Source organism: Mobula birostris, chromosome 16 (genome assembly GCF_030028105.1).
Source record: "Mobula birostris isolate sMobBir1 chromosome 16, sMobBir1.hap1, whole genome shotgun sequence".
NCBI lineage: Eukaryota > Metazoa > Chordata > Chondrichthyes > Myliobatiformes > Myliobatidae > Mobula > Mobula birostris.
This window is the reverse complement of record NC_092385.1, coordinates 17,673,766-17,700,193: the sequence shown is the minus strand read 5'-3', so window position 1 is coordinate 17,700,193 and position 26,428 is coordinate 17,673,766. Positions and strand designations below refer to the sequence as shown.

General features: G+C 41.1%; 1 protein-coding gene across 1 annotated transcript in view; it reads left to right on the top strand.

Moving 5' to 3' along the window:
- The first annotated feature begins 6,359 nt into the window (after window positions 1-6,359).
- The window catches only part of acad9 (acyl-CoA dehydrogenase family, member 9), a 68,145-nt gene continuing 48,076 nt past the window's right edge, over window positions 6,360-26,428 (top strand). The window contains exons 1-5 of the mRNA XM_072280358.1: window positions 6,360-6,604; window positions 11,573-11,666; window positions 17,341-17,442; window positions 17,624-17,730; window positions 19,921-20,021. Coding sequence (XP_072136459.1) covers window positions 6,419-6,604; window positions 11,573-11,666; window positions 17,341-17,442; window positions 17,624-17,730; window positions 19,921-20,021 — 590 coding nt within the window. The 5' untranslated portion in view covers window positions 6,360-6,418. The remainder of the gene's footprint in view (window positions 6,605-11,572; window positions 11,667-17,340; window positions 17,443-17,623; window positions 17,731-19,920; window positions 20,022-26,428) is intronic.

Genomic DNA, 26,428 nt, shown 5'->3' with positions numbered 1-26,428 from the left:
GCTATGCATGTATTAAGTGAGTAGAACTACCACTGCTATTGGTGGTGGCACAAAGAATAGAACTTGAAATGGGGAGAGATATTTGAAAGAAATGGATAGAATTACAGACTTTGCAGTTGTTTTATGTTAGCTTGTAGTTCTACAAGGACAAGACAGATTAGATTTAGATTTTAGATTTAGATTCAATTTTATTGTCATTGTGCCAAGTACAGATACAAAGCCAATGAAATGCATTTAGCATCTGACCAGAAATGCAAAGAATAGTGTATTTTACAAAATAACTGTGAATAAAAAAGTGCTACAGCACACAAATATAAAAGTACTGAGACCGTGCAATACGGATGCAATACTGCTTAGCGCTGTGATGAGAGGGTCAGCAGTATCACAGCCTCAGGGAAGAAGCTCTTCCTGTGCCTGCTGGTGTGGGAGCGGAGGCTCCTGTAGCGCCTATCGGGTGGGAGGAGAGTAAAAAATAAGCAGGATAGCCTGTGGGATTGGCTTTGGATGGGCTGAAGTTAATGGAGAGTGGAGAATGAGCAGTTAATTATTCAGAGAAACATAGAAAATTCAAGTCTGGAGATAACTGATAAGGACAAGACAGCAAATAGGTTTAGGCATGGATAGAGGTGGCCAATGTTGCTGAGTCAGGAGTCAGAAGCCAGAAGCAGCCAACATTAAGAATGGTTTGTTTCAACCACACTCAGTAAGCACACTAATATTGCAGTGTCCCCCAAACCTGTCATATAAAACATGGAATTCATTACAAGACCAGAACTAGGTCTTAAGTCCTAGCAGGATCCTACTTTGATACAGCTCCAAGTTTTCAGTCCCTTTCTCTTAAAGAGTTTACCATTATAATAATCCAGGTTGAGAAATTGATGCAGAGCCTCCTTCTCCCAGTAGATTTTGATAAGTACTGATACTATTTAAGCAACACACATCAAAGTTGCTGGTGAACGCAGCAGGCCAGGCAGCATCTGTAGGAAGAGGTGCAGTCGACGTTTCAGGCTGAGACCCTTCGTCAGGACTACTTAGATCATTTAGGAAAATAAATAACAATCATTGAAACATTGAGTCAGATCTTGCTTGGTATTGTTACAACATTCAAACAGAACTCTAGCATTCAGCCATTTAAACTGGAGTAAGTCCAGAACTCCAACAGATTTGAAAGGCAAAATCTGTAAACTCTCCCTGTCAATGGACTCCCAGTGGAGTTCAGTCATGTCATCTAATCATGCTGAACCACGGGAAATTGCTCTCCAATCCACGGCAAAGTCAGATCTACTGCAGAATCCAACACTGCTGATTTGCTGTGTATGGAACAAAAAAAAAATAAGGTTTTTAAATTATTTTGATTTTTTTATTTGCTTTAAACAATATTAACGTTTAATGTCTATTTGACTTTAAATGGATTTTTAAGTATCTGATGAGACTTCTAAAACCTATTAAATAACGACTGTTTTTGTCGAATGCACAGCATTGCCTCACGTTTGGCGGCTCTTGAAGCATCTGAGGGTGGGGTCTCCACATTGCCCAACCGAAGGGCCTATTGACATTTTGACTATGCCACTGGACTCAGGTGTGGAAAACAAATAGACTTGGGCTCAGTTGTGGGTATGGTTGTTTGGGAGGAGTGAGTAAGAAAGCATAAATTGTAATTCTGAATGGGAGACTGGGTCGACAAGATATTGTTACTGAACTTAAGTGTTGCAATAGATTTTCTAATCATTAATCAAAAATATATTTTAATATTCAGCAATATATTAGGCAAGAAAACATCTGACTTTATTAATGGTTTCCTCAAAACTGAAATTTAAATTATCATTTATACTTTGTTAATCTTAAAACGATATTTTGATTGGTAAAGCTGTAAACCACAATTTCCAATCCAAGTATCAGTTTGTATCACTTAGGCGACATGTATATAGTGAGTCAAGGTTGTCTGAGAGGCTGGAGTTAATTCCTCTTGTGACCAACCTCTCAAAGCACTTCACAATGATAGATACATATGAAGGGCATTTGACAGCTTAAGGCCTGTATTCACTGGAATTTAGAAGAATGCATGGGGATCTCAGTGAAATCTACTGAGTACTTAAAGGACTAGATAAGGTGGATGGGGAGAGGATGTTTCCTCTGGTAGGGTATTCAGAACAAGAGGGCACAGCTTTAAAACTGAGGGGGCGACCTTACAGAACTGAAGTAAGGAGGAATGATTTTAGCCAAAGAGTGGTGAATCTGTGGAATGCTCTGCAGTGGAGGCTAAGTCCATGGCCTATTCAAAGCAGAAGTTGATAGATTCCTAATTGGTCAGAGCATGAAGAGATATGGTGAGAGGGCAGGTGTATGGGGTCGAATGGGATCCAAGATCAGCAATTATGAAATGGCGGAGCAGACTCAATGGGCTGAATGGCCTAATTCTGCACCCATGTCTTATGGTCTTAAGTCACAGTCACTGGATTATGGTCAAGAGGCCACATTACCTTGCTTTTTGTGGGTTTTGGGGATGATAGTAGAACTGATTGTGGACTTCCAGAAGGGTAAGATGAAGAAACACATACCAATCCTCATAGAGGGATCAAAAGTAGAGAGAGTGAGCAGTTTCAAGTTCCTGGGTGTCAAGATCTCTGAGGATCTAACCTGGTCCCAATATATCAATGCAGTTATAAAGAAGGCAAGACAGTGGCTATATTAGGAGTTTGAAGAGATTTGGTATGTCAACAAATACACTCAGAAACTTCTATAGATGTACCATGGAGAGCTTTCTGACAGGCTGCATCACTGTCTGGTATGGGGGGGGGGGGGGGTTGCTACTGCACAGGACCAAAAGAAACTGCAGAGGATTACAAATTTAGTCCTCTGCATCGTAGGTACTAGCCGACAACGTACCCAGGACATCTTCAGGGAGCAGTGTCTCAGAAAGGTGGCGTCCATTATTAAGGACCTCCAGCACCCACGCATGCTCTTTTCTTGCTGTTGCCATTGGTTAGGAGGTACAGAAGCCTGAAGGCACACACTCAGCGATTCTGGAACAGCCTCTTCCTCTCTGCCATCCGATTCCTAAATGGACATTGCACCCTTGGACACTACCTCACTTTTTTAATATATAGTATTTCTGATTTTTTGCACAATTTTTAATCTATTCAATATACATATACAGTAATTGATTTAGTTTATTATTATTATTTTGTGTTTTTTTTTCTCTTCTATATTATGTATTGCATTGTACGGCTGCTGCTAAGTTAACATTTCACATTACATGCCGATGATAATAAACCTGATTCTGATAGTGGTCTTTTTAAAGCAGGTGGGGACTTCAGATTGAACCTGGGAGATGCTGTAAGTGTCAACAAATACCTCCACCAGTTGATCGGACAGGATCTAAGGGACACTATTCAGGCTAGGTTTTCCATGTGTTCACCCTCTGGAAAACTGATCTTGCTTTCTCAACAGTGATTGTGGTTTCAGGTGCATTGGACACTGTTGACCTTCAAATCCCTTTCTGTTCAAAATGTGCATAGATTCCACTAAGCCCATTGGGAAAGGATACTTTGTTGTTGACAAAGCTGCCCAACTTGGCTTTGTAGTCCATTATAGCATGTAATCCCTGCCACAAATGACAGCTGGTTTGGGATAATCAATTTTAGACTGCTATTGTATCTTAACATCCCGGATAACTTCACAGAGTTCGTATCTCATTCATTACAAGCATCAACATTAATTTCAAGCTGAAATTGCTGGACCTATTTTTTTTAAAAAAGAGTAAAATAAAGCACCTCATTAGGCACTGGAGATGAGAATCATACACTATTGGAATCAGGTACTGCAAAGATGGAAAGCTAAAGAAAATTAAACACTGCTAGCCCCATCTCCCCCCTACTCTTCAGGTTCTCAAGCTCTACATGTACAGATCCTCCCTGGGTTATGGTAGGGCTCCATTCCTGTTAACTGTTTGCAACCTGAATAGTTCGCAAGTCAGAAACAATGAACTGAGTTCCCACCTAGCAGAAGGCACCTGCAGCAGCTGGCAAATCCATCCTGCTGGTCTCCCAAATGTCTTTCCATATGTATGAGTGTTTGTAAGCGGAGGAAGACCTGTAGTGTCCTGGTCACAGTTATTGATACTTGCTTTGTATTCAAGATCTTTACTTGAATGTTGCTGGCAGAACTTGAACATCTTGGGATCAAAGTTCAAAATCTCTGGGTACTGCTCCTGTAACTTAACCTTCTTAAGGAACACATACCAATCCTCAAAGAGGGATCAGAAGTGGAGAGAGTGAACAGTCTCAAGTTCCTGGGTGTCAAAATCTCTGAGAACCTAACCTGGTCCCAACATAATGATGCAGGTGTAAACAAGGCAAGACAGCGACTATACTCATTAGGAGTTTGAAGAGATTTGGTACGTCAACAAGTACGCTGAAAAACTTCTATAGATGTACTGTGGAGAGCATTCTGACAGGCTGCATCACTGTCTGGTATGGGGGGGGGGCTACTGTACAGAACTAGAAGAAGCTGCGGAGGTTTGTAAATTTAGTCAGCTCCATCTTGAGTACTTGCCTACAAAGTACCCAGGCCATCTTCCAGGAGCAGTGTCTCAGAAAGGCAGCGTCCACTATTAAGGGCCACCACCAACCAGGGCTTGCCCTTTTCTCACTGTTACCATCAGGCAGGAGTTACAGAAGTCTGAAGGCACACACTCAGCGATTCAGGAATAGCTTCTTCCCCTCTGTCATCCGATTCCTAAATGGACATTGAACCCTTGAACACTACCTCACTTTTTAAAATATATATTATTTGTTTTTGCATGATTTTTAATCTATTCAATATATGTATACTGTAATTGATTTACTTTATTATTATTATTTTTCTTCTATATTATGTATTGCATTGAGCTGCTGCTGCTAAGTCAACAAATTTCACAACATACGCCGCTGATAATAAACCTGATTCTGATTTGATATTGAAAATAATATGACTCTATAGGAAAGATAGATGAGAAGTGACTACTTAACAAAAACTTCCAAGATTATTCAATTAAATAATGTCACCAAAACAAGATATTTCAACTCTTGGGAGTATCACAATAGGGACCATAAAAACAAGAGACTGACTTTCAATCAATAGAAATTTATTTATCTTAAGAGTGATTAGAATTTGGAATTTGCAACTAAAACATTTAAAAAGAGATTAATAAAACATGCTGCAGTAAAGAATAATAGGGTGTATTGACAGAGAATTAGGGATGGGAAAAGTTTGAAATATAACGCAGGCAGCATAATCAAAGACCCCATTCACCCCAAACATTCTCTCCTCTCTCTCACATCAGGCAGAAGAAATAAAAACCTTAAATGACATACCACCAAGTTTAAGGACAGCTTCAACTGTAACACTGAATGATTCCTAGTGTGAGAAGATGGACTCTTGACCTCACAAACTACCTAATATGATCTTGTTGTCTATCTACACTGCACTTTCTCTGTGGTTGTATACTTAATTCTGCGTTATTGTTTACCTTGTGTACTATGTACTGTGAAATGAATTGATCTGTATGGACTGTATACAAGACAAGCATTTTACATGTAACAATAACAACCCATTTCCAGTTCCAAACAACAAACAACACTGATAACCAACTTAACCAATTTATCCCATGTGGTCAACTACCTGTTCCAGGTAGGTGCTGCTTGCTTTTTTTTTCACTTCCTGAATTTTTCAGCATTCATGTTTAAAGAAATACTGGACTACATGTGAAACTGAAGGAGATACTATCACTGTTCCTTATAATTGAATAATTTTTGAAGTGCACAAATGCTTAGTCAAAAACTGAGATCCAGGAGATGCTGTTGGTGATACGGTAGTCTTCTACAGTTGCATTTCTAAAGTCCACTCAGACCTTGTAGAAATTAATTGTGCTGAAACTTTCAACCTTTTACCAACTATTCTTTCTGATAAAACACTTAAACATTTCACAGTGATGAATGAGTTTTCCACTGAATATCAATCCTTGATTATTGATGAATGATTTCCTTGACCCTTAATAACTGATTTTATAGGTGAAATAATTAATCCAATAAATATTTTCAGGAATGGAATATGCAATGTCCACTACTGAACTTCCAAGTGGAGGGCATCAGGGAGAGCATTAAAATTCACCAGCATGGATCATCAGAAAAATTAACTATTTGCAATGAAAGGTTGTTGTCCCGAATTTTCCGGTACTTTTATTTTGCTTGCCACTTACATAGTTTGCCCGTCACTCACCCCCACTCCAGCCCATTAATAAACCTTAGGTCTTTGGCCCTGTTAGTTTACGGAAGGGGCGCTACCCGTTGCTGCTGCCGACTGCCGGAGTGCAGCGCGGTAATTGTGACGGAAGTGCGGCGGGTGTGAGAGGTCGAACGGGCGGGCCTGAGACTGAGCTATGCCGTCGTGGGCGATGAGCGGCTCCGCTTTCGGGTGCCTCTCTCTCAGGGCGCTGCTGTGGGCCGCCAGGAAACGCCCCGCGGTCCGCCGGCTCTCGTCTCCGTCTATTCACCGCCGCGGATTCAGTTCCCAGAGTCGTACGCTGGCCTACGCTAAGGACTTGTTTCTGGGCAAAGTTAACCAGGTACCCAGGAATAGGGATCTGATTGGCGGGGTAGTGCTGGGCTGCGTGTGTGTGTATATATGTAGGAGTGTGTGTATGTATGTATATGCATACACACACACATATACTGTATGTAGGTGTATGTGTGTATGTGTATATGCATGTGTGCATATATACACCATCATTCCAAATAAACTGATTCCTAAGCTCCGGAACCTGGGCCTTAGCACTCAGATCTGCAGCTGGATCTTCAACTTCCTCACAGACAGGCCCCAGGCTGTAAAAATAGGGGACAAGCTCTTCTCTACAGTCACTCGGTGCCCCACAAGGCTGTGTACTCAGCCCCCTGCTGTACTCTCTGTACACCCATGATTGTGTAGCAGACTTTCCATCGAACTCAATATATAAGTTTGCTGATGACACTACAATTGTAGGCCGTATCTCGGGTAATGATGAGATTGAGTAGAGAGAGGAAATTAAGAACCTGGTGACATGGTGCGAAGACAATAACCTATCCCTCAGCATCAGCAAGACGAAGGAATTGGTTGTTGGCTTCAGAAGGAGTAGTGGACCGCACAACCCAATTTACATCTGTGGTGCACAAGTGGAACGGATCAAAATCTTTAAGTTCCTCGGGGTCAATATCACAAATGACTTGACTTGGTCCAACCAAGCAGAGTCCACTGCCAAGAAGGCCCACCAGCGCCTTTACTTCCTGAGAAAACTAAAGAAATTTGGCCTGCCCCCTAAAACCCTCACTAATTTTTATAGATGCACCGTAGAAAGCATTCTTCTAGGGTGCATCACAACCTGGTATGGAAGTTGTCCTGACAGAAGGCAGCTGCAGAAGATCGTGAACACGGCGCAGCACATCACACAAACCAATCTTCCGTCCGTGGACTCACTTTACACCGCACGCTGTTGGAGCAGTGCTGCCAGGATAATCAAGGACATGACCCACCCAGCCAACACACTTTTCGTCCCTCTTCCCTCCAGGAGAAGGCTCAGGAGCTTGAGGACTCGTACGGACAGATTTGGGAACAGTTTCTTTCCAACTGTGATAAGACTGCTGAAAGGATCCTGACCCGGATCTGGGCCGAACCCTCCAAATATCTGGACCTGCCTCTCGGTTTTTTTTGCACTACCTTACTTTCCATTTTTCTATTTTCTATTTATGATTTGTAATTTAAATTTTTAATATTTACTAATTTTACTATTTTTAATATTTTTATATTTAATATTTGTAATCAAGGGAGTGGGAAGCGCAGAATCAGATATCGCTGTGATGATTGTACGTTCTAGTACCAATTGGCGACAAAGTATAAAGTGTGTATGTATGTTTGTGTATGCACACATGCATATACACGCATATATACATACACACACATATATACTGTATGTAGGTGTGTCTGTGTATATGTATATATGCGTGTATATGCATGTGTGTGTATGTATATATGTTGAGATCGGCTGCAGAGGTTTCCCAGCCAAATCAGCATGGCGGTTGTTGTCAGATCCGGGCCTGGACAAAAGGAGCAAAAAACAAGCAGCTTGTAGGATGGGGGAAGAGGCAGAACGAGCTTCTTGTTGGATTTGGAGTAGGCGAGAGGAGGGAAGCTGGAAGCCATGGGCAGTGATTTGGCCACCACTGCTGGCCCGCTAACTGGAGAGTGTCTTGGTTAAGGGTCAAAACACTTGGTGAAGGTTGGGAACCGCTTGATGACATCTGCTCCTGGCTGAAGGCTACAGTTACCTTATAAAGTAACTGGAGAATGCACCCTAACAGGTGTATGTAACAAGTAATGTTGGTAATCTCACTGTTAAAGGAGTGGACGTCGTCATCGGATTTCGATGGACAACCGAAGAAGAAGATGTAGGTGTGTGTGTATATATAACACACAGTTGTATGCATGTATATTTTATGCTTGTGAGAGCAAATTGTGGTTACTTTTGTAGAAATACAAATAAACAAGTTATGTAGTAAGGCAGGAACGTGTCTGATGAAATGAAGAGCATGGTTATCTAGGTGTCTGGGATTTCGTTATCTATTTATTGAGATAGAGCATGGAATAGGCATTTTCGGCCCTTCGAGCCACGCTGCCCAGCAACCCCTGATTTAACCCTACCCTAATCACAGGACAATTTACAATGACCAATTAACCTCCCAACTGGTACGTCTTTGGACTGTAGGAGGAAACCGGGGCACCTGAAGGAAACTTACATGGTCACGGGGTTAACATACAAACACCTTACAGACGGCAGCAGGAATTGAACCCAGGTTGCCGTTACGGTAAAGCATTGTCCTAACCACTACACTACTGTGCCGCCCAGTGTACTGCGTAATTTTAGATTTTTCACCCATGCATGACTGTTGACTCCAGGTTTCTTGTACACAGGCCTGTACTATTTCTTCCTCGGAGTTACTGAGTCTTCAGTGGTCCCCACCTGCTTCAAGCAGGCTTCAGTCATACAGGTGCCCAAGAAGAACGTTGTTACTGCTTGGATGACCATCAACCAGTAGTACTTACATCCTTCTGCTTGAGGAGTGTCCAGTTTGCCTATCATCACAATAGGTAGTAGCTGTCAATAAACTGGCCCTTCACTCAGATCTGGAACATCCGGACAACAAAGATGCATACATCAGGATGCTCTTCATTGACAGCAGCTCGGTATTCCCTCAGTTCATCACTAAACTCCAAGAGCTCCCTGTGTAACTGGATCCTCAATTTCCTCATCTCCCCAGTCAGTACAGATTGGTAACAAAGGTGTACCACAAAGCTACGAGCTTATCACCCTGCTTTACACCTATAATTGTATGGCTAAGCACAGCTCCCAATGCCATATTTAAGTCTGCTGATGACGCCACTGTTGTTGGCTGAATCTAGAGTGGTAATCAATCGGCATATAGGAGGGAGATTGAATTGAATAACAACAACAACCTCTCACTCAACATTAGCAAAACTGATGGATGATAACAGACCAAAGGAGGCAGAGGTCAGAAATCCATAAGCCAGCCCTCACTGGGCGGAGGCCCAGATCTGCAAGTCCGCCAGGGTAATCAAAAGTCCAATGTCTGTGTGTTCGCTTCCAAATCTCGGTCCACTGGGGGCTGAAGATTATGGACTGCTTTAAGGTTAAAGGACTGTGTGGTTGGGAGGGGTGTGGAGGCTCGTTTTGCTGTTGATTTTAGTTGTTTGTTAGTGTTCTGTGTTGATCTGCCAAGCAACGTGGGCATGTTACATTGGCCCCAGAAGGTGCAGCAACACTTGCGGCTGTCCCCAGCACACCCTTGGGGGTGTGGGTGGTTAACGCAAGCGACACATTGCACTGTGACACATAAAATTGAATCTTGAACTGATTCCACAACCTACAGATTCACTTTCAAGGATTCTACAACTCATGTTTGCCTTCATTTGCACTTTGGTTGTTTGTCAGTCTGTGTGTGTTGCTTTTCATAAGTTCTCCTGTGTTTCTTTATTTTTCTGTAAATGGCTGCAAGAAAATGAATTTCGAAGTAGTAGATGATAACATACAAGTACTTAGTTAATAAGTTTGACTTTGACGACCATCTTTGTATGAGGGTTGCCTCCAACGGATTGATTGTTTATCCCACACTACCTATTGAATTTTACCAAGGTTCCTTGATTTTTTTAATGATCCGCCACACCACCCAGCAACCCCCGACAAACTCCTTAACCCCACCGAGTCAAATACTGCCTTGGCATCGAGGCAACCATTCTCTCCTCGTCTCTGGAATTTGACTCTTTGGTGTCTGTTTGCTCCAAGGCTGTGCTGAGTGGTCTAGGTGAAGCCTAACTGGGCATTTCTGAGCTTGTTATCAGTGAGTAGTGATTACTTTCATAACACTTCCATCGATTTACTCTTTGAGAGTAGACAGAATCTGGGGCAATTAACCATTTTTGTATATAGAAGATGATTAGGTGTTTTTTTTCACATTGTCAAGTACATGCTGATGTAACTGTACTGGAACAGTATCTGATTCAGAAGCTGCTAGGACGTCTTCTGTATGTGGGATGAATTGATTGAAGATTGGTTTCATTGATAATGGGGGCTATAGACGGAAGCCAGGGTGGATCACCCACATTTGTTGCTGTAGTTGACAAATAAGTACACTTTGCACCCCCGCTGCTCATGGTCAGATGTGGCAGAGCTGGCTGCTGTCCTGGGTCTCAGTCCAGCGATCCAGCTGGCTGTTCTTGATGGGTATTGAAGAGCTTCTCCAAATGTACAGTCTTTCTGCTTAAAGTTCTTGCTACTTCCAGTACTGCTTCCAAGTGCTATTTATCATAGAGGAGGACGAATGCTGCATAGTAATCAGGGAACGGTTTTTTTGCCCCCTAACTGACAATGATACGGGATTTCACAGGAGCTAATGTCAACTTAGACACCTAGGTTCACTACTTCTGCTCAACATTCTCGAGCAGGGGTTCCCAACCTGAGGTCCATAGACCCTTCGGTTAATGGTAGGGGTCCATGATATAAAAAAGGTTGGGTGCCCCTGTTCTAGAGCTTCCTAATTCCAAACAAGACAGTTGGCAGTGAGGAGGATAATCAGTTTAAGATTTTATTCAAAGGGCCGGCTGGTGGAGCAATGACATTGGCGCCGGACCCGGGAGTGGAGGTTCCCAGGTTCGAAACCAGTCGGGTCCGCTCCCGAGTACGCTTTCCATCCGTGCTGGGTTGAGTGTCGAGATCGCAACTCGACTTCGTAAAATAAGGGGAAAAATACTGTGAAAATGTCTATGTGAGGAGTGGTACGCCACACAGTCTCTCTCTCTTGCTCCGCACCTTGTAAGCCATGTAAAAAACATCATCACGGATGCATGCACGCAGGCGCACACGCACAGACTCGCACACACGCAGGCACATGCCAAAAAAAAAAGAGATTTTATTCAAAGAGAATTTTGGATTGTAAGTAACCTCATGTTTAACAAATATTGAAATTCAATACATTTATATATTTTCTAGCACGAAGTTTTTCCTTATCCGGAGATCAGCAAAGAAGAGTTGGAGGAGATCGGTCAACTTGTTGTGCCTGTGGAAAAGTTTTTCAATGAGGATGGTGCGTTTTCTTTTTGTCTAATGTGGGATCATTGTTTTTTTTTTAATGGTTATATTTTTATAATTTGTACTATTGATAAAGTGTCAAGCAATTTTTATTACGTCTTAACAATTAACGTAGAGTGAATCAATGTTAGGCGCATTTATTTTACTTGCTGCAAGAGAAGGCTAGCATGCACAAGAGGCAGTGATAGCTTCAATAAAACAGGCAGCATAGCTACTGCTTTATACTCAAGTAGAGCTTCAGTTGAAGGACACCCTGTATGTCAGCTTAATCACTGTACTTGGTATTCTTCCAGTAATTGAATCCACTGGTCTGCAGTTTGTCGAGGATTCGATCCACCAGCATAATCTTGCACGAACACTATTAGCAAAGCACTCTGGTACCGTACAGGTTCCATTTTGTTACAGATAAAATGCCATTTTGTTACTACAAGTAAATTTCCACACTGTCAAGTTCATCTTGTAGAGAAAAAAAATTGTATTTAAGAAGCTTAAATTCTCCTTCCAGTGGGTAAATATGACCATAGGTGCTGGTGTGCTTAAGTCAATGGATGCAGCATCAACCTGGAGCTTAGATTTTGCCTGGGTGGGGGGGGGGTTACATCTTGTGGGCGTATATCAATGAAAGTGGTGTAGGTCCCTGTTTCATTCAAGCCTGCAGGGCAGATATATCAATCAAAGGCTAAGCAGAGCATTCAAAAATGTGAGTTAGTGTTATACAGACGTTTTGACAAAGTCAGGAAATTATTCACCAAGAGATGAGAAATTAAGAACAGCCTCACTGAAAAGTAAATGTAATAAGACCCGATTAAAACCTCAAAATAAATGCTGCCTCCTTCCAAGAGCAGTAATGAATTTAGAGACAATGTCCACTAAACAGAGTTAAATATGGATGTAGTTTTCGACTCACTGTTCAAAGGTGGTTTAAAATAAAATAAATCATTGCAGCTGGGGTACCCTTCTTTGAAGTGTTGTGTCTGAAGAGTCTGCTTTGTATGAAAATAAATTGTTTACATTGTGTGAAAATACAGATTTTAGCAAACTTTCTACCATACCCCTCTTCAAACATAGCAGCTAAGTGTTTGCTTATCTGGAACTGCCCTTTCCAGTTGGCAATTGTGGACAAAGTCCACAATTTCTGGTCAGCTGACAATCTCAACGAGTATTACTGACAAGTAAAACCGCACCTTTCACTCGAGATACCTGCCCCCTGCCCCCCTGTCCCCTATCCCCTGTCCCCTGCCCCCGCCCCCTGTCATGCATTGTCTCTTGTCTCTGCCTGAAAGAACAATTTAGAAGAAAAGGTAAAACTGCTGTATGTAGTATTTCATTTTCACTTCCTCCAAAAACATCTACAGTCTTCATTGGTGGAATCACATATATGGCCAACTTAAATTCTTGAATTAAACATGATTTGTCTGTAGCTGGCTGAGATGCTTCTCCCCCTCCTATTATATTTGGAAGAGTGGTGAGGCCAAAAACATTCAAGTGATTTGCCAGCAGTTTTTTCTTACTAATGGGCGGAGCTAGATTATAATAGTTGCTCTTTTCTAAGCTGTCATTTGCATTAGCCCTTTTACTTTACCCATCAGTGTTCATTGAGAATTACTACTGGAGTCCAGAAAGCCTTTGATGGTTAGGGTACACCCTTTTTAGGGGCAGAATACTGTGTATGTGCTGATAGTGAAGGGTAGTCACATAGGCAAAGTGGCATTTAATAGTGAGATGGTGGGAGTGGATAGGGTTAGGCCACAACATTCTGTCACCTGCCAAAAGAGACATGATTGATTTGAAGGAAAAGTGATTTACTTTGCAAATCATATCTGGAAGGTATTGCCTGAATGTGTTATGTAAACAAATGTAGTCAGAACATGAATGGTGGACCAGAAGGTCTCGGTCAGCACTGTTTGATATTATGATTCTTGAGAGGAATTTGTCAAGGCTTTGATTCAATTATCTTTACCTTAATTAAGATTCCTATGTCAGCCGTGTACGATTTGGGATTTGGAGTAGATGGATCTTGCATGCCATTTAGAAGAGCAATATCACTTTGACCACCCTTGTGATGTTCCTAGATCAAAGATGTGTAAATCGTGCCACGAGAGAGTAATGTTGAAATTGCCTCCATTGACAACAAGACCAAATTACCTTAACATAAGTGTGAAAAAAAACGAGGCAGTGCTGCTTGAATTGAGGAAACATATCAGTGGTGCAATTTAACCAGAATTCATGAACACGGAAGTATTCTTGCATTGTAGATTGCTTGAATCAGTCACCTCAAAGTAGTGAAGCAAATATGACTGAGGTTTTGAGCATTTTGAGCATTATAAAGAGGCTATAGTTGGAATGGAAATGGTGATTTAAACTAGGTATATTTCAAGAAATGATGGAAACCTACATTGGTAGATAGAGCTTCTTTTCCAGAAAGAATCTCATTAGAAAGGTATTGATCTGAGCTTTGTGAAAACTAACTTTATACTTCCAAAATGCTGGACAAACTCATCTAACTATCCTATCAAAGAAATATTATTTATATGGAGTTGATTATATGGGACATTTTCCATGTGAGAACAATAAGCTGGAAGTGGTGGCAGCAATTTTGAATATCTTGGTTTTTATTCATGTTATTTACTCAAATCATAGAAACCATAGAAAAACTACAGCACAGGAACAGGCCTTTTGGCCCTTCTTGGCTGTGCCGAACCATTTTCTGCCTAGTCCCAGTGACCTGCATACGGACCACATCCCTCCATACACCTCTCATCCATGTATCTGTCCAATTTATTCTTTAATGTTAAAAAAGAGCCCGCATTTACCACCTCGTCTGGCAGCTCATTCCACACTCCCACCACTCTCTGTGTGAAGAAGCCCCCCCTAATGTTCCCTTTAAACTTTCCCCCCCTCACCCTTAACCCATGTCCTCTGGTCTTTTTCTCCCCTTGCCTCAGTGGAAAAAACCTGCTTGCATTCACTCTATCTATACCCATCATAATTTCATATACCTCTATCAAATCTTCCCTCATTCTTCTACGTTCCAGGGAATAAACCTGTTCAACCATTCTCTGTAACTGAGTTTCTCAAGTTCCAGCAACATCCTTGTAAACCTTCTCTGCACTCTTTCAACCTTATTTATATCCTTCCTGTAATTTGGTGACCAAAACTGAACACAATACTCCAGCTTCGGCCTCACCAATGCCTTATACAACCTCATCATAACATTCCAGCTTTTATACTCAATACTTTGATTAATAAAGGCCAATGTACCAAAAGCTCTCTTTACGACCCTATCTACCTGTGATGCCACTTTTAGGGAATTTTTTATCTGTATTCCCAGATCCCTCTGTTCTACTGCACTCCTCAGTGCCTTACCATTTACCCTGTATATTCTACCTTGGTTTGCCCTTCCAAAGTGCAATACCTCACACTTTTCTGTATTAAACTACATCTGCCATTTTTCAGCCCATTTTTCCAGCTGGTCCAAATCCCTCTGCAAGCTTTGAAAACCTTCCTCACTGTCCATTACACCTCCAATCTTTGTATCGTCAGCAAATTTGCTGATCCAATCATTTGCTGATCATCTTGCTTTTTAATTAATATTTAATCGCCACCTATGGTTAACCAGATTTCCAATTACTAAAGACATTTTTAATATCCACCAACTATTACTGCATATGTTGGTGTATGACAGTTTAATAGATTAAAAATCAAATTGCATTCAAAACATTTCAAGCGCTATTCCTGTTTGTGTCCATGTGGATATTCGTTCTCTCTTCACAAAAGATAAAGTACGATTATTGAAAACTTCTTGATGTGAGTGTTTCAGCTTGTAGGCTGGAGCTTTCTCTTGTGTAACATTTTATTTGGAGAGGTGCCCAACTTTTCTGTGGCAGGGCAGACTGCAGGAATTTCCAAACTTTAAGAGTGGTCTTAATCGTATAGAGCAGAGAAGCACTAACTTCCCTGCAGCTTTGCTTGGGGGTCTTGACTGCTGAACCAGCACCAGTAAAAAGAATTCAAGTCCAACCTGTTCTTCTATATATTGAGAGATTTTATCAGTACTGTATGTGAAGAGCAACAGAATAATTCGGTAAAGAGCCAGGCCTATGAGGCACTGAAGGACCAATCTGTGTGTGGATCCAGAAGATGTGGACAAGGTCTTATGTTAACACTTTTCATCTATTTTCACTGAAGAGAAAGATACTGTATTTGGAGATTTCATTTGATATGGTGAATTTCTAAAGCATGTTAAGATTAAAAATATGTTTTAATGGATATAAAGGCGAATAAATACCCAGAGCCTGACGAGATGTGTCCCCACTTGCGATAGGGGATTGCTATGGCCTTGATGAGGATATTTAAACTTTTGTTGGCCACAGGTGAAGTGTCAAGTGACTGGAAGAGAGCAAATGTGGAACTTTTATTTAAGAAGGCCAACAGTGATAAACTGGATAATTTTATACAAGTTAATATATTATTAGTGATCAAGAAATCATGGGTAATTTAACTTGGAAAACCAAATATTAATTAGGCACCCGTTAGTCTCATGAGACCATGGATTTGCGCCTTGGAAGGTTTCCAGGGCGCAGGCCTGGGCAAGGTTGTATGGAAGACCAGCAGTTGCCCGTGCTGCAAGTCTCCCCTCTCCACACCACCGATGTTGTCCAAGGGAAGGGCATTAGGACCCATACAGCTTGGCACTGGTGTTGTCACAGAGCAATGTGTGGTTAAGTGCCTTGCTCAAGGACCTACATGCTACCTCAGCCAAAGCTCGAACTAGCGACCTTCAAATCACTAGACGAACGCCTTAACCACTTGGCTGCGCACCAACATGTGGGTGGAATTTACTTGTACAGTTAATGCTACCACTTCAAAGAAGTGTCAGTGTGTTCTAATAATGACAGCTTCAATGAACAATTTTTGGGAAGTATTTGTACATTAAGGTGTTGTAGGTTACAAGTCAAGTGCTGGTAAACGGATAAGTATAGATTTGAATTGATGGTCAGGACGGAGTTGGTAGACCAAACTGCCTTTTTCTATGCTGCATGACTAAGATTCAGGCACTAGTCAGTGGAGAGGAATGTTAATATAATTTGCATTTTTGAATTAATTGGTTTAACTTGTATGCTCTGTTTGCAACTTTAAAATTAAGATTAATTTTTTGAGAAATTCTGAATATTTTTCACTCTTTATTAATGTTAGAGATATTCACAAATGTCCCAAGTGCACTTTTAATTTGAGATGTAGTTTAAATTGCCCTTGTGTGTGGAATTCAGTCTCGCATTAGAACAGGGGTTCTCAACCTTCTTTATGCCATGGACCTAGACCATTAAGTAAGGGGTCCGTGGACTCCAGACTGGGGAGCCCTGCATTAGAAGGTCTCTGCATTACACAGGGAATTGCCAGTCAGGATATACTTCAGTGTCAGACGGTAGAAACCTGCAGTTCACTCAAGGGGGCTATACAAAACCATCCTGTGGACCAAACACAGTGCTTCGCTGTATTGGAGCAAAGATGGAGTCAGCTCATGGGTGGGGGTAGATAAAACAGTGGAAACTCTATGTATTTTTAATTTTTTTTTGATAAAAGGTTGATTAGTAATGGCATAGGCATGTTATATATATTTTAACACATATTCAAGTGAATATATAAATTGGCCTCTTCTTCTTCAACAGTTGATTCAAAGAATATTGATTTGGATGCAAAAATTCCATCTGAAACCATGAAAGGGCTCAAAGAGCTGGGCCTTTTTGGACAACAGATTCCTGAAGAGTACGGTAAGTTTGTTAAGTACTGAGGAACAAAGCTAATGCTGATATATAAACTTGCAGGTCAAATAATTTACATTCAACTAGCTATACATTCATAATTGGGACGATGTCCATTAATTAACTACCAGATTTATTTGAGTTTTGACAAAAACATGACTGGCAATTTTTTGGTGCCCGTTCTCTGCAGGCGGCCTTGGCCTATCAAATACGATGTATGCGCGACTCGGGGAAATTACTTCCTTGGATGGGTCCATTGCCGTTACTCTGGCAGCTCATCAAGCAATTGGACTGAAGGTAATACAAATATTTGCCATTCCTTCAGCTAATTAAATGTTAAGCATTGATTTGAATGGGAAAATTGAGTTCAATGTTTCAGTGTTCCAGAGTAAGAAAACAATTCATCAGTATGGCCTTTTAAGGAAAAGCTCCTAAACTTGTTAATTCAGCTCCATTTCCTACCTCCATTCTATGCCTCCTATCAGCCAGCATTTGAAACCCTAGTTAGTGTTACTGAACAAGCATTAACAAGATTTGGCCCATTTCTCTCTTCCCACCCTTGCCTTTCTAGATCCTGACACCTTTCTGATCATGTGACCCCTATGGTATCACTTACATAGTTGGGTAGGACTTTGGCTGGAATTCTATTTGCCGGTAGTTTTGCAGTGTAGCGAAGTGTTCTGCTTGCTGTGATTCAAGAATCGTGTACTCTCCCAATTTTTTTCTGAACTAATTCTGCTCCTCTCAGGTCTTGCTTTCTCACAGTTTGTTTTAGTCATTTATACAGGTGAAGTCAAGAACTTTGTTCCTTCTGAAATTGGTTTGACTGCAGAATTTGCTGATTGTTCACACTGATGCCCAGAAAAATTTCTCAAATTAATTGTTTCTATTTGTGACTGAAAAAAGCACAATGATAATTTTTTTCAAACTTGGATGTTTTCACTATTACCTAGGTAGGGGGAAATTTGTGCCAAGCTATAGCAAATTTCCATTATATGGCTAGAATTAGATGGCAAATGAAGGTCACAACTTCAGATGTTGTGAGAAGGGAGGCCTTGAAGGAAGTGAAAAAAGGAAGTTAGCTCAAAGCTAAATAACTCATGCTAGCAAAAATGATGTTAGAGGAACTCAGTAAGTCAGGCAGCATCTACGGAAAGGTATAAAGAGCTGTTGTTTTGGGATGAAATCCTTTATCAGGACCCGATAGATGCCAAGAGTATTTGGAAAATAATGAAACAACAGAAGCAAACACAATTATGTGCAATAAATCCAGACTATAGGAGAAGGAAAAATATAGAGGAAAAGATGGAAAATTCTTTGTCTGGATAAGCTGCTTTCTGGAGTTAAACCTTTCTCTAATATAAACAAGAGAAAATCTGCAGGTGCTGGAAATCCAAAGCAACACACACACAATGCTGGAGAAACTCAGCAGGCCAGGCAGCATCTATGGGAAAGTGTACACTTGATGTTTCGGGCCAAGACCTTTCAGCAGGACTGGGGAAAAGATGAGGAGTGGAGTTGAAAGGTTGGGGGAGGGGAGAGAGAAACACAAGGTGATAGGTGAAACTGGGAGGGGTGAAGTAAAGAGCTGGGAAGTTAATTGGTGAAAGAGATACTCCTTCCCCCTTTTCTTCCATGGCCTTCTGTCCTCTCCTATTAGATTCCCTCTTCTCCAGCCCTGTATCTCTTTCACCAATCTTCCCAGATCTTTACTTCACCCCTCCACCCTCCTCCAGGTTTCACCTTTCACCTTGTATTTCTCCCTCCTCTCACCCCACCTTTTAACCCTGCTCATCTTTTTTTTCTCCACTCATGCTGAAGGGTCTCAGTCCAAAATGTCGACTGTACTCTCTATCATAGACGCTGCCTGGCCTGCTGAGTTCCTCCAGCATTTTGTGTGTGTTGCTTTCTCTAATAACCACATAACAATTACAGCATGGAAACAGGCCATCTCGGCCCTTCTAGTCCGTGCCGAACTCTTACTCTCACCTAGTCCCACGGACCTGCACTCAGCCCATAACTCTCCATTCCTTTCCTGTCCATATATCTATCCAACTTAACTTTAAACAACAATATCGAACCTGCCTCAACCACTTCTTCTGGAAGCTCGTTCTAATATACCTAACATTAAAGTAATATACAAAATAAATTGAGACTTGTTAAATAGATGTATTTAATCAGAATTGTTTTTTTTCCTTTTTTTAAATTTTTTTTGAATAGGATGACTAACTTCAGAGAATGGACTGGAGGGAAATAAGGTGTAGAAGCAAACTTTTTCTTTTATGTTGCTGTTTGAAATTAGATTCAGTGACTGCGGTATATTTGTGGTTGTAAAGATGATTCCAATTGGTCAAATGGTGGATGATGGTGTAATATCAGATTACAGTTCAAAATATTTGGATGTCGTCTCTTCAGTAAATAAAGTTGAAAATGAGTTGTCAGTGTGTGTAGCAGAAACTGATCTTTGCTAATCTGTTTGAGTTTTAGGGCATCTTGATTGTTGGTAATGATGAGCAAAAAGCCAAGTACCTGCCCAATCTCGCAACAGGAGAGCACGTTGCAGCTTTTTGTCTCACGGAACCTGGAAGGTAAGAAGTGAACTACTGAATTAGATAATTACCAAATGTTTAAGAATCATCTCTCTTAATTTTTTGTGAAAGAATGGTCCTAAGTTGTAACAATTGGAAGAATTTTGTCATGCTATACTGTGAGTAATGGAACAGTTTATAAATGTCTCACCAACGAGATGTGCTTCTACAGATGATGTTTTTCAACATAATAACTTCCTAGTCTCAGGCCACTTATTGGAAATGTATGTTCTCCATGTGTAGTATTACCAGTGATATTTTTAGACTTCATTTCACTGCATTATCACAATTAAAAATGTATGTTTTAGAATATTTTATAGAAAATTATAAACAATTGAACTGCCTTGCTCTTTCTCACAGACTTTAAATTGTTGACTGGTGTTTGAAAAGTGAGGCCATTGTCTTGTTTCATGTAACTAATGGGTAAAGCAGTGAGTTTCAATCATTTCCACCTGAGAATCCCTTGTATATCTCACAGAGACAGAGCTGGGATTGTTAGCCTAATGTCTAAAACACAATGTCAACTTACAAAGGAAATGTGCTTTTTAAATTTAAATACCTTTCCAAAAATAATGTGCATGTAAAATAAGGACTGAATGGTTTTAAATCTGGCCATTTAAGTTAGAGGGACTGCAGTTAGAGAATCTATGATAAAAATATGTTTACACTTGGTAATCAGCCCTGTTATAGCTTCATATAGCTTAACGATGACATTGGTCATCATTCCTTCAGGGTCATTTGGTTCACGATTCTGGGAAAGAAAGGGTTAATATATGAGAAGCATTTGATAGCTCTAGGAACAAAAAGTTAGACCATTCGGCCCATCGAGTCTGCTCCACCATTCCATCATGGTGGATTTATTATGCCTCTCGACCTCATTCTCCTGCCTTCTTCCCGTAGCCCTTAACACCCTGACTAACCAAGATCCTTTTGAATTCTGCTTTAAATATACTCAATGACTTGGCCTCCACAGCCATATATGGCAGTGAATTACACAGATTCACCACCTAAAGAAATTCCTTCTCACCTCTCATCTAAATGGACATCCTTCTAGTCTGAAGCTGTGCTGTCTGGCCCACTGGAGCAAGCATGCTCTCCACTTCCACACTATCTAGGCCTTTCAATATTTGATAGGTTTCAGTGAGACTCCCTTCCCCATTCTTCTAAACTCCAGTGAGTTACAGGCCTAGAACTAGCAAGTGCTTCTCGTATTAACCCTTCCATTCCCAGAATCGTGAACCTTTTGGATCATCCCCAATGCCAACATATCTTTCCTCAGGTAGGGGCCCAAGATTGCTCATGATACTCCAAGTGAAGTCTGACCAATGCCTCATAAAGCCTCACCATCACATCGTTGCTCTTATATTCTAGTCTTCTCGAAACTAATACTGCATTTGCCTTCCTCACCACCCACTCAACGTGTAAGTTAACCTTTAGGGAATTCTGCACAAAGACTCCCAAGTCCCTTTGCACCTATTTAGAAAATAGTCTACACCTTTATTCCTTTTACCAAGGTGCATGACCATACACTTTCCTACACTATATTCCATCTGCCACTTCTTTGCCCACTCTCCCAATCCATCCAAGTCCTTCTGCAGACTCCCTGCTTCCTCAACACCACTTGCTCTTCCACCTATCTTTGTATCATCTGAAAACTTGGCCACAAAGCCATCAATTCCGTAATCCAAGTCGTTAATGTATAATGTGAAAAGGAGCAGTCCCAATACTGACCCCTGCAGACCGACGCTAGTCACCAGTAGCCAACCAGAAGAGGTCTCCTTAATTCCACACTTTGCTGCCTGCCAATCACCTAAACTTCTATCCATGGTAGCACCTTTCGTGTAATACCATGGGCTCTTATTTTGTTAAGCAACCTCATTGGTGGCACCTTGTCAAAGGCCTTTTGAAAGTCCAAGTAAATAACCTCCACTGGGTTCTCCTTGTTTGTTAGTTTCTCAAAGAATTCCAACACATTTGTCAGGCAAGACTTCCTCTTAAGGAAACCATGCTGACTTTGGCTGACTTTATCATGCACCTTCAAGTACCCCAAAACCTCATCCTTTATAATGGACTTTAACGTTTTCCCAACCACTGAAGTCATGCTAACTGGCCTATATTTTTCTTTCTTTTGCCTCCCTCCCTTCTTAAAGAGTGGAGTGGCATTTGCAGTTTTCCAGTCCTCTGAAACCATTCCAGAATCTAGTGATTCTTGAAAGATCATTACTAATGACTCCACAATCTCTTCAGCCACCTCTTTCAGATCCCTAGGGTAAAGTCCATCTGGTGCAGGTGACTTATCTACCTTCAGACCTTTCAGTTCCCCAGGCACCTTCTCCTTAGTAATGGTAACTTTAGAATGAATAGTTCTTTGTTCTGTAATTATTATAAAGGAATTGTTTAGTCCAGCCTTGATTTTAATTATCCACACGAGTTCATCTAGCCTTCAAACAAGTCTGCGATCAAAATGTAAACATGAGGAATTCTGCAGATGCTGGAAATTCAAGCAACACACATCAAAGTTGCTGGTGAACGCAGCAGGCCAGGCAGCATCTCTAGGAAGAGGTACAGTTGACGTTTCGGGCCAAGACTCTTCGTCAGGACTAACTGAAGGAAGAGCTAGTAAGAGATTTGAAAGTGGGAGGGGGAGGGGGAGATTCAAAATGATAGGAGAAGACAGGAGGGGGAGGGATGGAGCCAAGAGCTGGACAGGTGATTGGCAAAGGGGATATGAGAGGATCATGGGACAGGAGGCCCAGGGAGAAAGACAAGGTGGAAAACCCAGAGGATGGGCAAGGGGTATAGTCAGAGGGACAGAGGGAGAAAAAGGAGAGAGAGAGAAAGAATGTGTGTGGGCTCCATCCCTCCCCCTCCTGTCTTCTCCTATCATTTTGGATCACCCCTCCCCCTCCCACTTTCAAATCTCTTACTAGCTCTTCCCTCAGTTAGTCCTGACAAAGGGTCTCAGCCCGAAACGTCAACTGTACCTCTTCCTAGAGATGCTGCCTGGCCTGCTGCGTTCACCAGCAACTTTGAGTGTTGTTGCGATCAAAACTGCATTTTTACCAAGAGCGAAAGTGAACTTTTGAAGCCTCTGAATTATTGTTATGTTCAAAACTTGAAAAGGAGAAACTGAAGTCAGACGTATCAGCATTACAGTGGAGTTAAGGGAATTACAAAGGCATGAGAGAGGAGTTGGCTAGAATTGGTTGGAAAAGAACACTGGCAGGGATGACAGCAGAGCAGCAATGGCTGGAATGTCTGGAAGCAATTCAGAAGGCACAGGAAGTATACATCCCAAAGGGGAAGTAGTATTCTAAAGGAAAGAGGACACAACTGTGGCTAACAAACGAATTCAAAGTCAACATAAAAGCTAACAAGAGGGCATATAATAGAGCAAAAATTCGTGGGAAGTTAGAAGATTGGGAAGCTTTTAAAAACCAACAGAAGCCAACTAAAAAAAATCATTAAAAAGGTAAAGATGGAACACGAAAGTAAGCTAGCCAATGTTATTAAAGAGGATTCAAAAATTGCTTCAAGTACTTAAAAGTGTATAAGAGAAGTGAGAATGGATATCAGACAGCTGGGAAATTATGCTGGAGAGGTAAGAATGGGGGACAACGAAATCGTGGACGAACTGATAAGTATTTTGCATCAGTCTTCACACTAGCAGGATGGTGGAAGTTCCAGGTGTCAGGAGCACGAAGTGTGTGAAGTTTCCATAACTATAGAGAACAGTCTTGGGAAACTGAAAGGTCTGAAGGTAGATAAGTCACCTAAACCAGCTGGTGCACACCCCCAGAGTTCTGCAAGAGATGGCTGAAGAGATCATGGAGGCATTAGTAATGAAATTTCAAGAATCACTAGATTCTGGAATGGTTCCAGAAGACTGGAAAATTGCAAATGTCACTCCACTCTTCAAGAAGGAAGAGAGGCAAAGAAAGGAAACTATAGGCCAGTTAATTTGACCCCAGTTGGAGTTGAATTTTAAGGAAGTCTCAGGGTACTTGGAGGCACTTGATAAAATAGGCCTTAGTCAGCATGGTTTCCTTAAGGGAAAATCTTGCCTGACAAACCTGTTGGAATTCTTTAAAGAAATAACAAGCAGGGTAGACAAAGAGAATCAGTTGATGTTGTGTACTTGGATTTTCAAAAGGTCTTTGACAAGGTGCCACACATCAGGCTGCTTAACAAGCTACGAGCCCATGGTATTATAGGAAAGATTCTAGCATGGATAAAGCAGTAGCTGATTGGCAAGATGCAAAGAGTGGGAATATAAGGAGCCTTTTCTGGTTGGCTGCCAGTGACTAGCGATGTTCCACAGGGGTCTGTGTTGGGACCGATTCTTTTTACATTATATGTCAATGATTTGGATGATGGAATAGATGGCTTTGTTGCAAATTTTGCAAGTGATAGGAAGATGGGTGGAGGGGCAGGTAGTTTTAAGGAAATAGAGAGGCTGCAAAAAGACTTGAATAGATTTGGAGAATGGGCAAAGAAGTGGCAGGTGGAATACAATGTCAGGAAGTGTATGGTCATGCACTTTGGAAGAAGAAATGAAAGGGTTGACTGTTTTCTAAATGGAGAGAAAATATAAAAAAACTCAGGTGCAAAGCAACTTGAGAGTTCTTGTGCAGGATTCCCTAAAGGTTAATTTGCAGGTTGAGCCTGTGGTGAGGAAGGCAAATGCAATGTTAGCGTTCATTTCAGGAGGACTCGAATATAAAAGTAAGGATGTAATATTGAAACTTTATAAAGCACTGGTAAAGTCACACTTAAGAGTACTGTGAGCAGATTTGGACCCTTTATCTTAGAAAGGATGTGCTGAAACCGGAGAGGGTTCAAAGGAGGTTCACGAAAATGATTCCAAGTTTGTGATATGAACTGTGTTTGATGACTCTGGGCCTGCATTCACTAGAATTCGGAATACTGAGGGGTGACCTCATTGAAACCTATCGAATGGTGAAAGGACTTCGTAGAGTGGATGTGGAGAGGATGTTTCCTATGGTAGGCAGGCCTAAAACCAGAAGACACTGCCTTAGAATAGAGGGGCGACCTTTTAGAATGGAGATGAAGAAGTATTTCTTTGGCTAGAGAGTGGTGGATCTGTGGAATTCTTTTCCACAGGCAAGTCTTTATGTATATTTAAGGTACAGGTTGATGGATTCTTGATTGGTCAGGGAATGAAGGGATACAGGAAGAAGGCAGGAGACTAGGGCTGAGAGGAAGATTGGATCAGCCATGATGAAATGGTAGAGCAGACTCGATGGGCCAAATGGCCTAATTCTGCTCCTATATCTTAGGTCCAAAACCGGAGAGCTTTGCATTTGAATAAAGCTACTATTGTGATAAGCCAGCTCTCTTGTAAACAAATAACAGTAAATGCTGGAAATCAAATTAACACATACAAAGCAATGGAAGATCTCAGCAGGCCAGGCAGCATCAATGGAAAAGAATAAACAGTCGATGTTTCAGGGCAAGACCATGCATCAAATCTGTTGAAGGGTCTCGGCCCGAAATGTCAACTGTTTACTCTCTTGCAAACAGCAAGGTATTGTGCTGTTAAGTTGTAAACATGTTGGGGGATGGGGGAAGCTATTATGAGGATTATGCCACTTTTGTTATGGCAAGTGAAAAATGACAGAAGCTGATCAAAATTAGCCATCGTCCTTTCAAATAACTGCACAAATTCATTGACGTCATCTTCTGCATCTACTACCTATGTTGTCTTTCAATCCCTGAGTCTTTAATTAGTGCTAAATGCTTTACTTCTGAGCTGGTGAGATTTCATTTCAACCATTAATTTAACTACCTACAGGGAAACCTGCATGGAGAAATTATTTCATCTTTTGTTTCTTGCAAGTGTATTGTAAATTTACCAGAATTTGACAAGGCAACTGATCGTTCTTGACTCTTATCTGTTTCTAATTAACCATTGTTTCTGCCTTCACATATGCTGCCTGGTTTGTGCATTTCCAGAAATTTCAGTCTTTATCCTTATCACGTATAGCTATCTCTCAGACAACCAAGCATGTTATTCTTGATCCTGTCAGCCTTATTTGAAGTTGCTACCTTCCTTTCAAATTCCTAGGTGCTAAACTGACCTTATAATGTGAGAAATGCAAGCAAGAAGAAAAAAGAACAAGCAGGCTGGCTGTGAGAATTAATCTGTGAATGTGTTATAAATAAAATATTTCAACAAACGATTAAAAAGAAATCATGGTTTGATTAAATTAACCTTGGTTATTTTGCATTCACGGTTGTTCTTTTCACAATTTGTGATATATTTTTTTCTCCAAAATGCTTTATTTCAAAAGAATTTGGCTTTTATGGCCTTTCACGTTTTCCATTGTTGGAAGTAGTTTATTTGTTGTCCATGATTTATTGTTCTGTGGTAAAATAGATTAAAA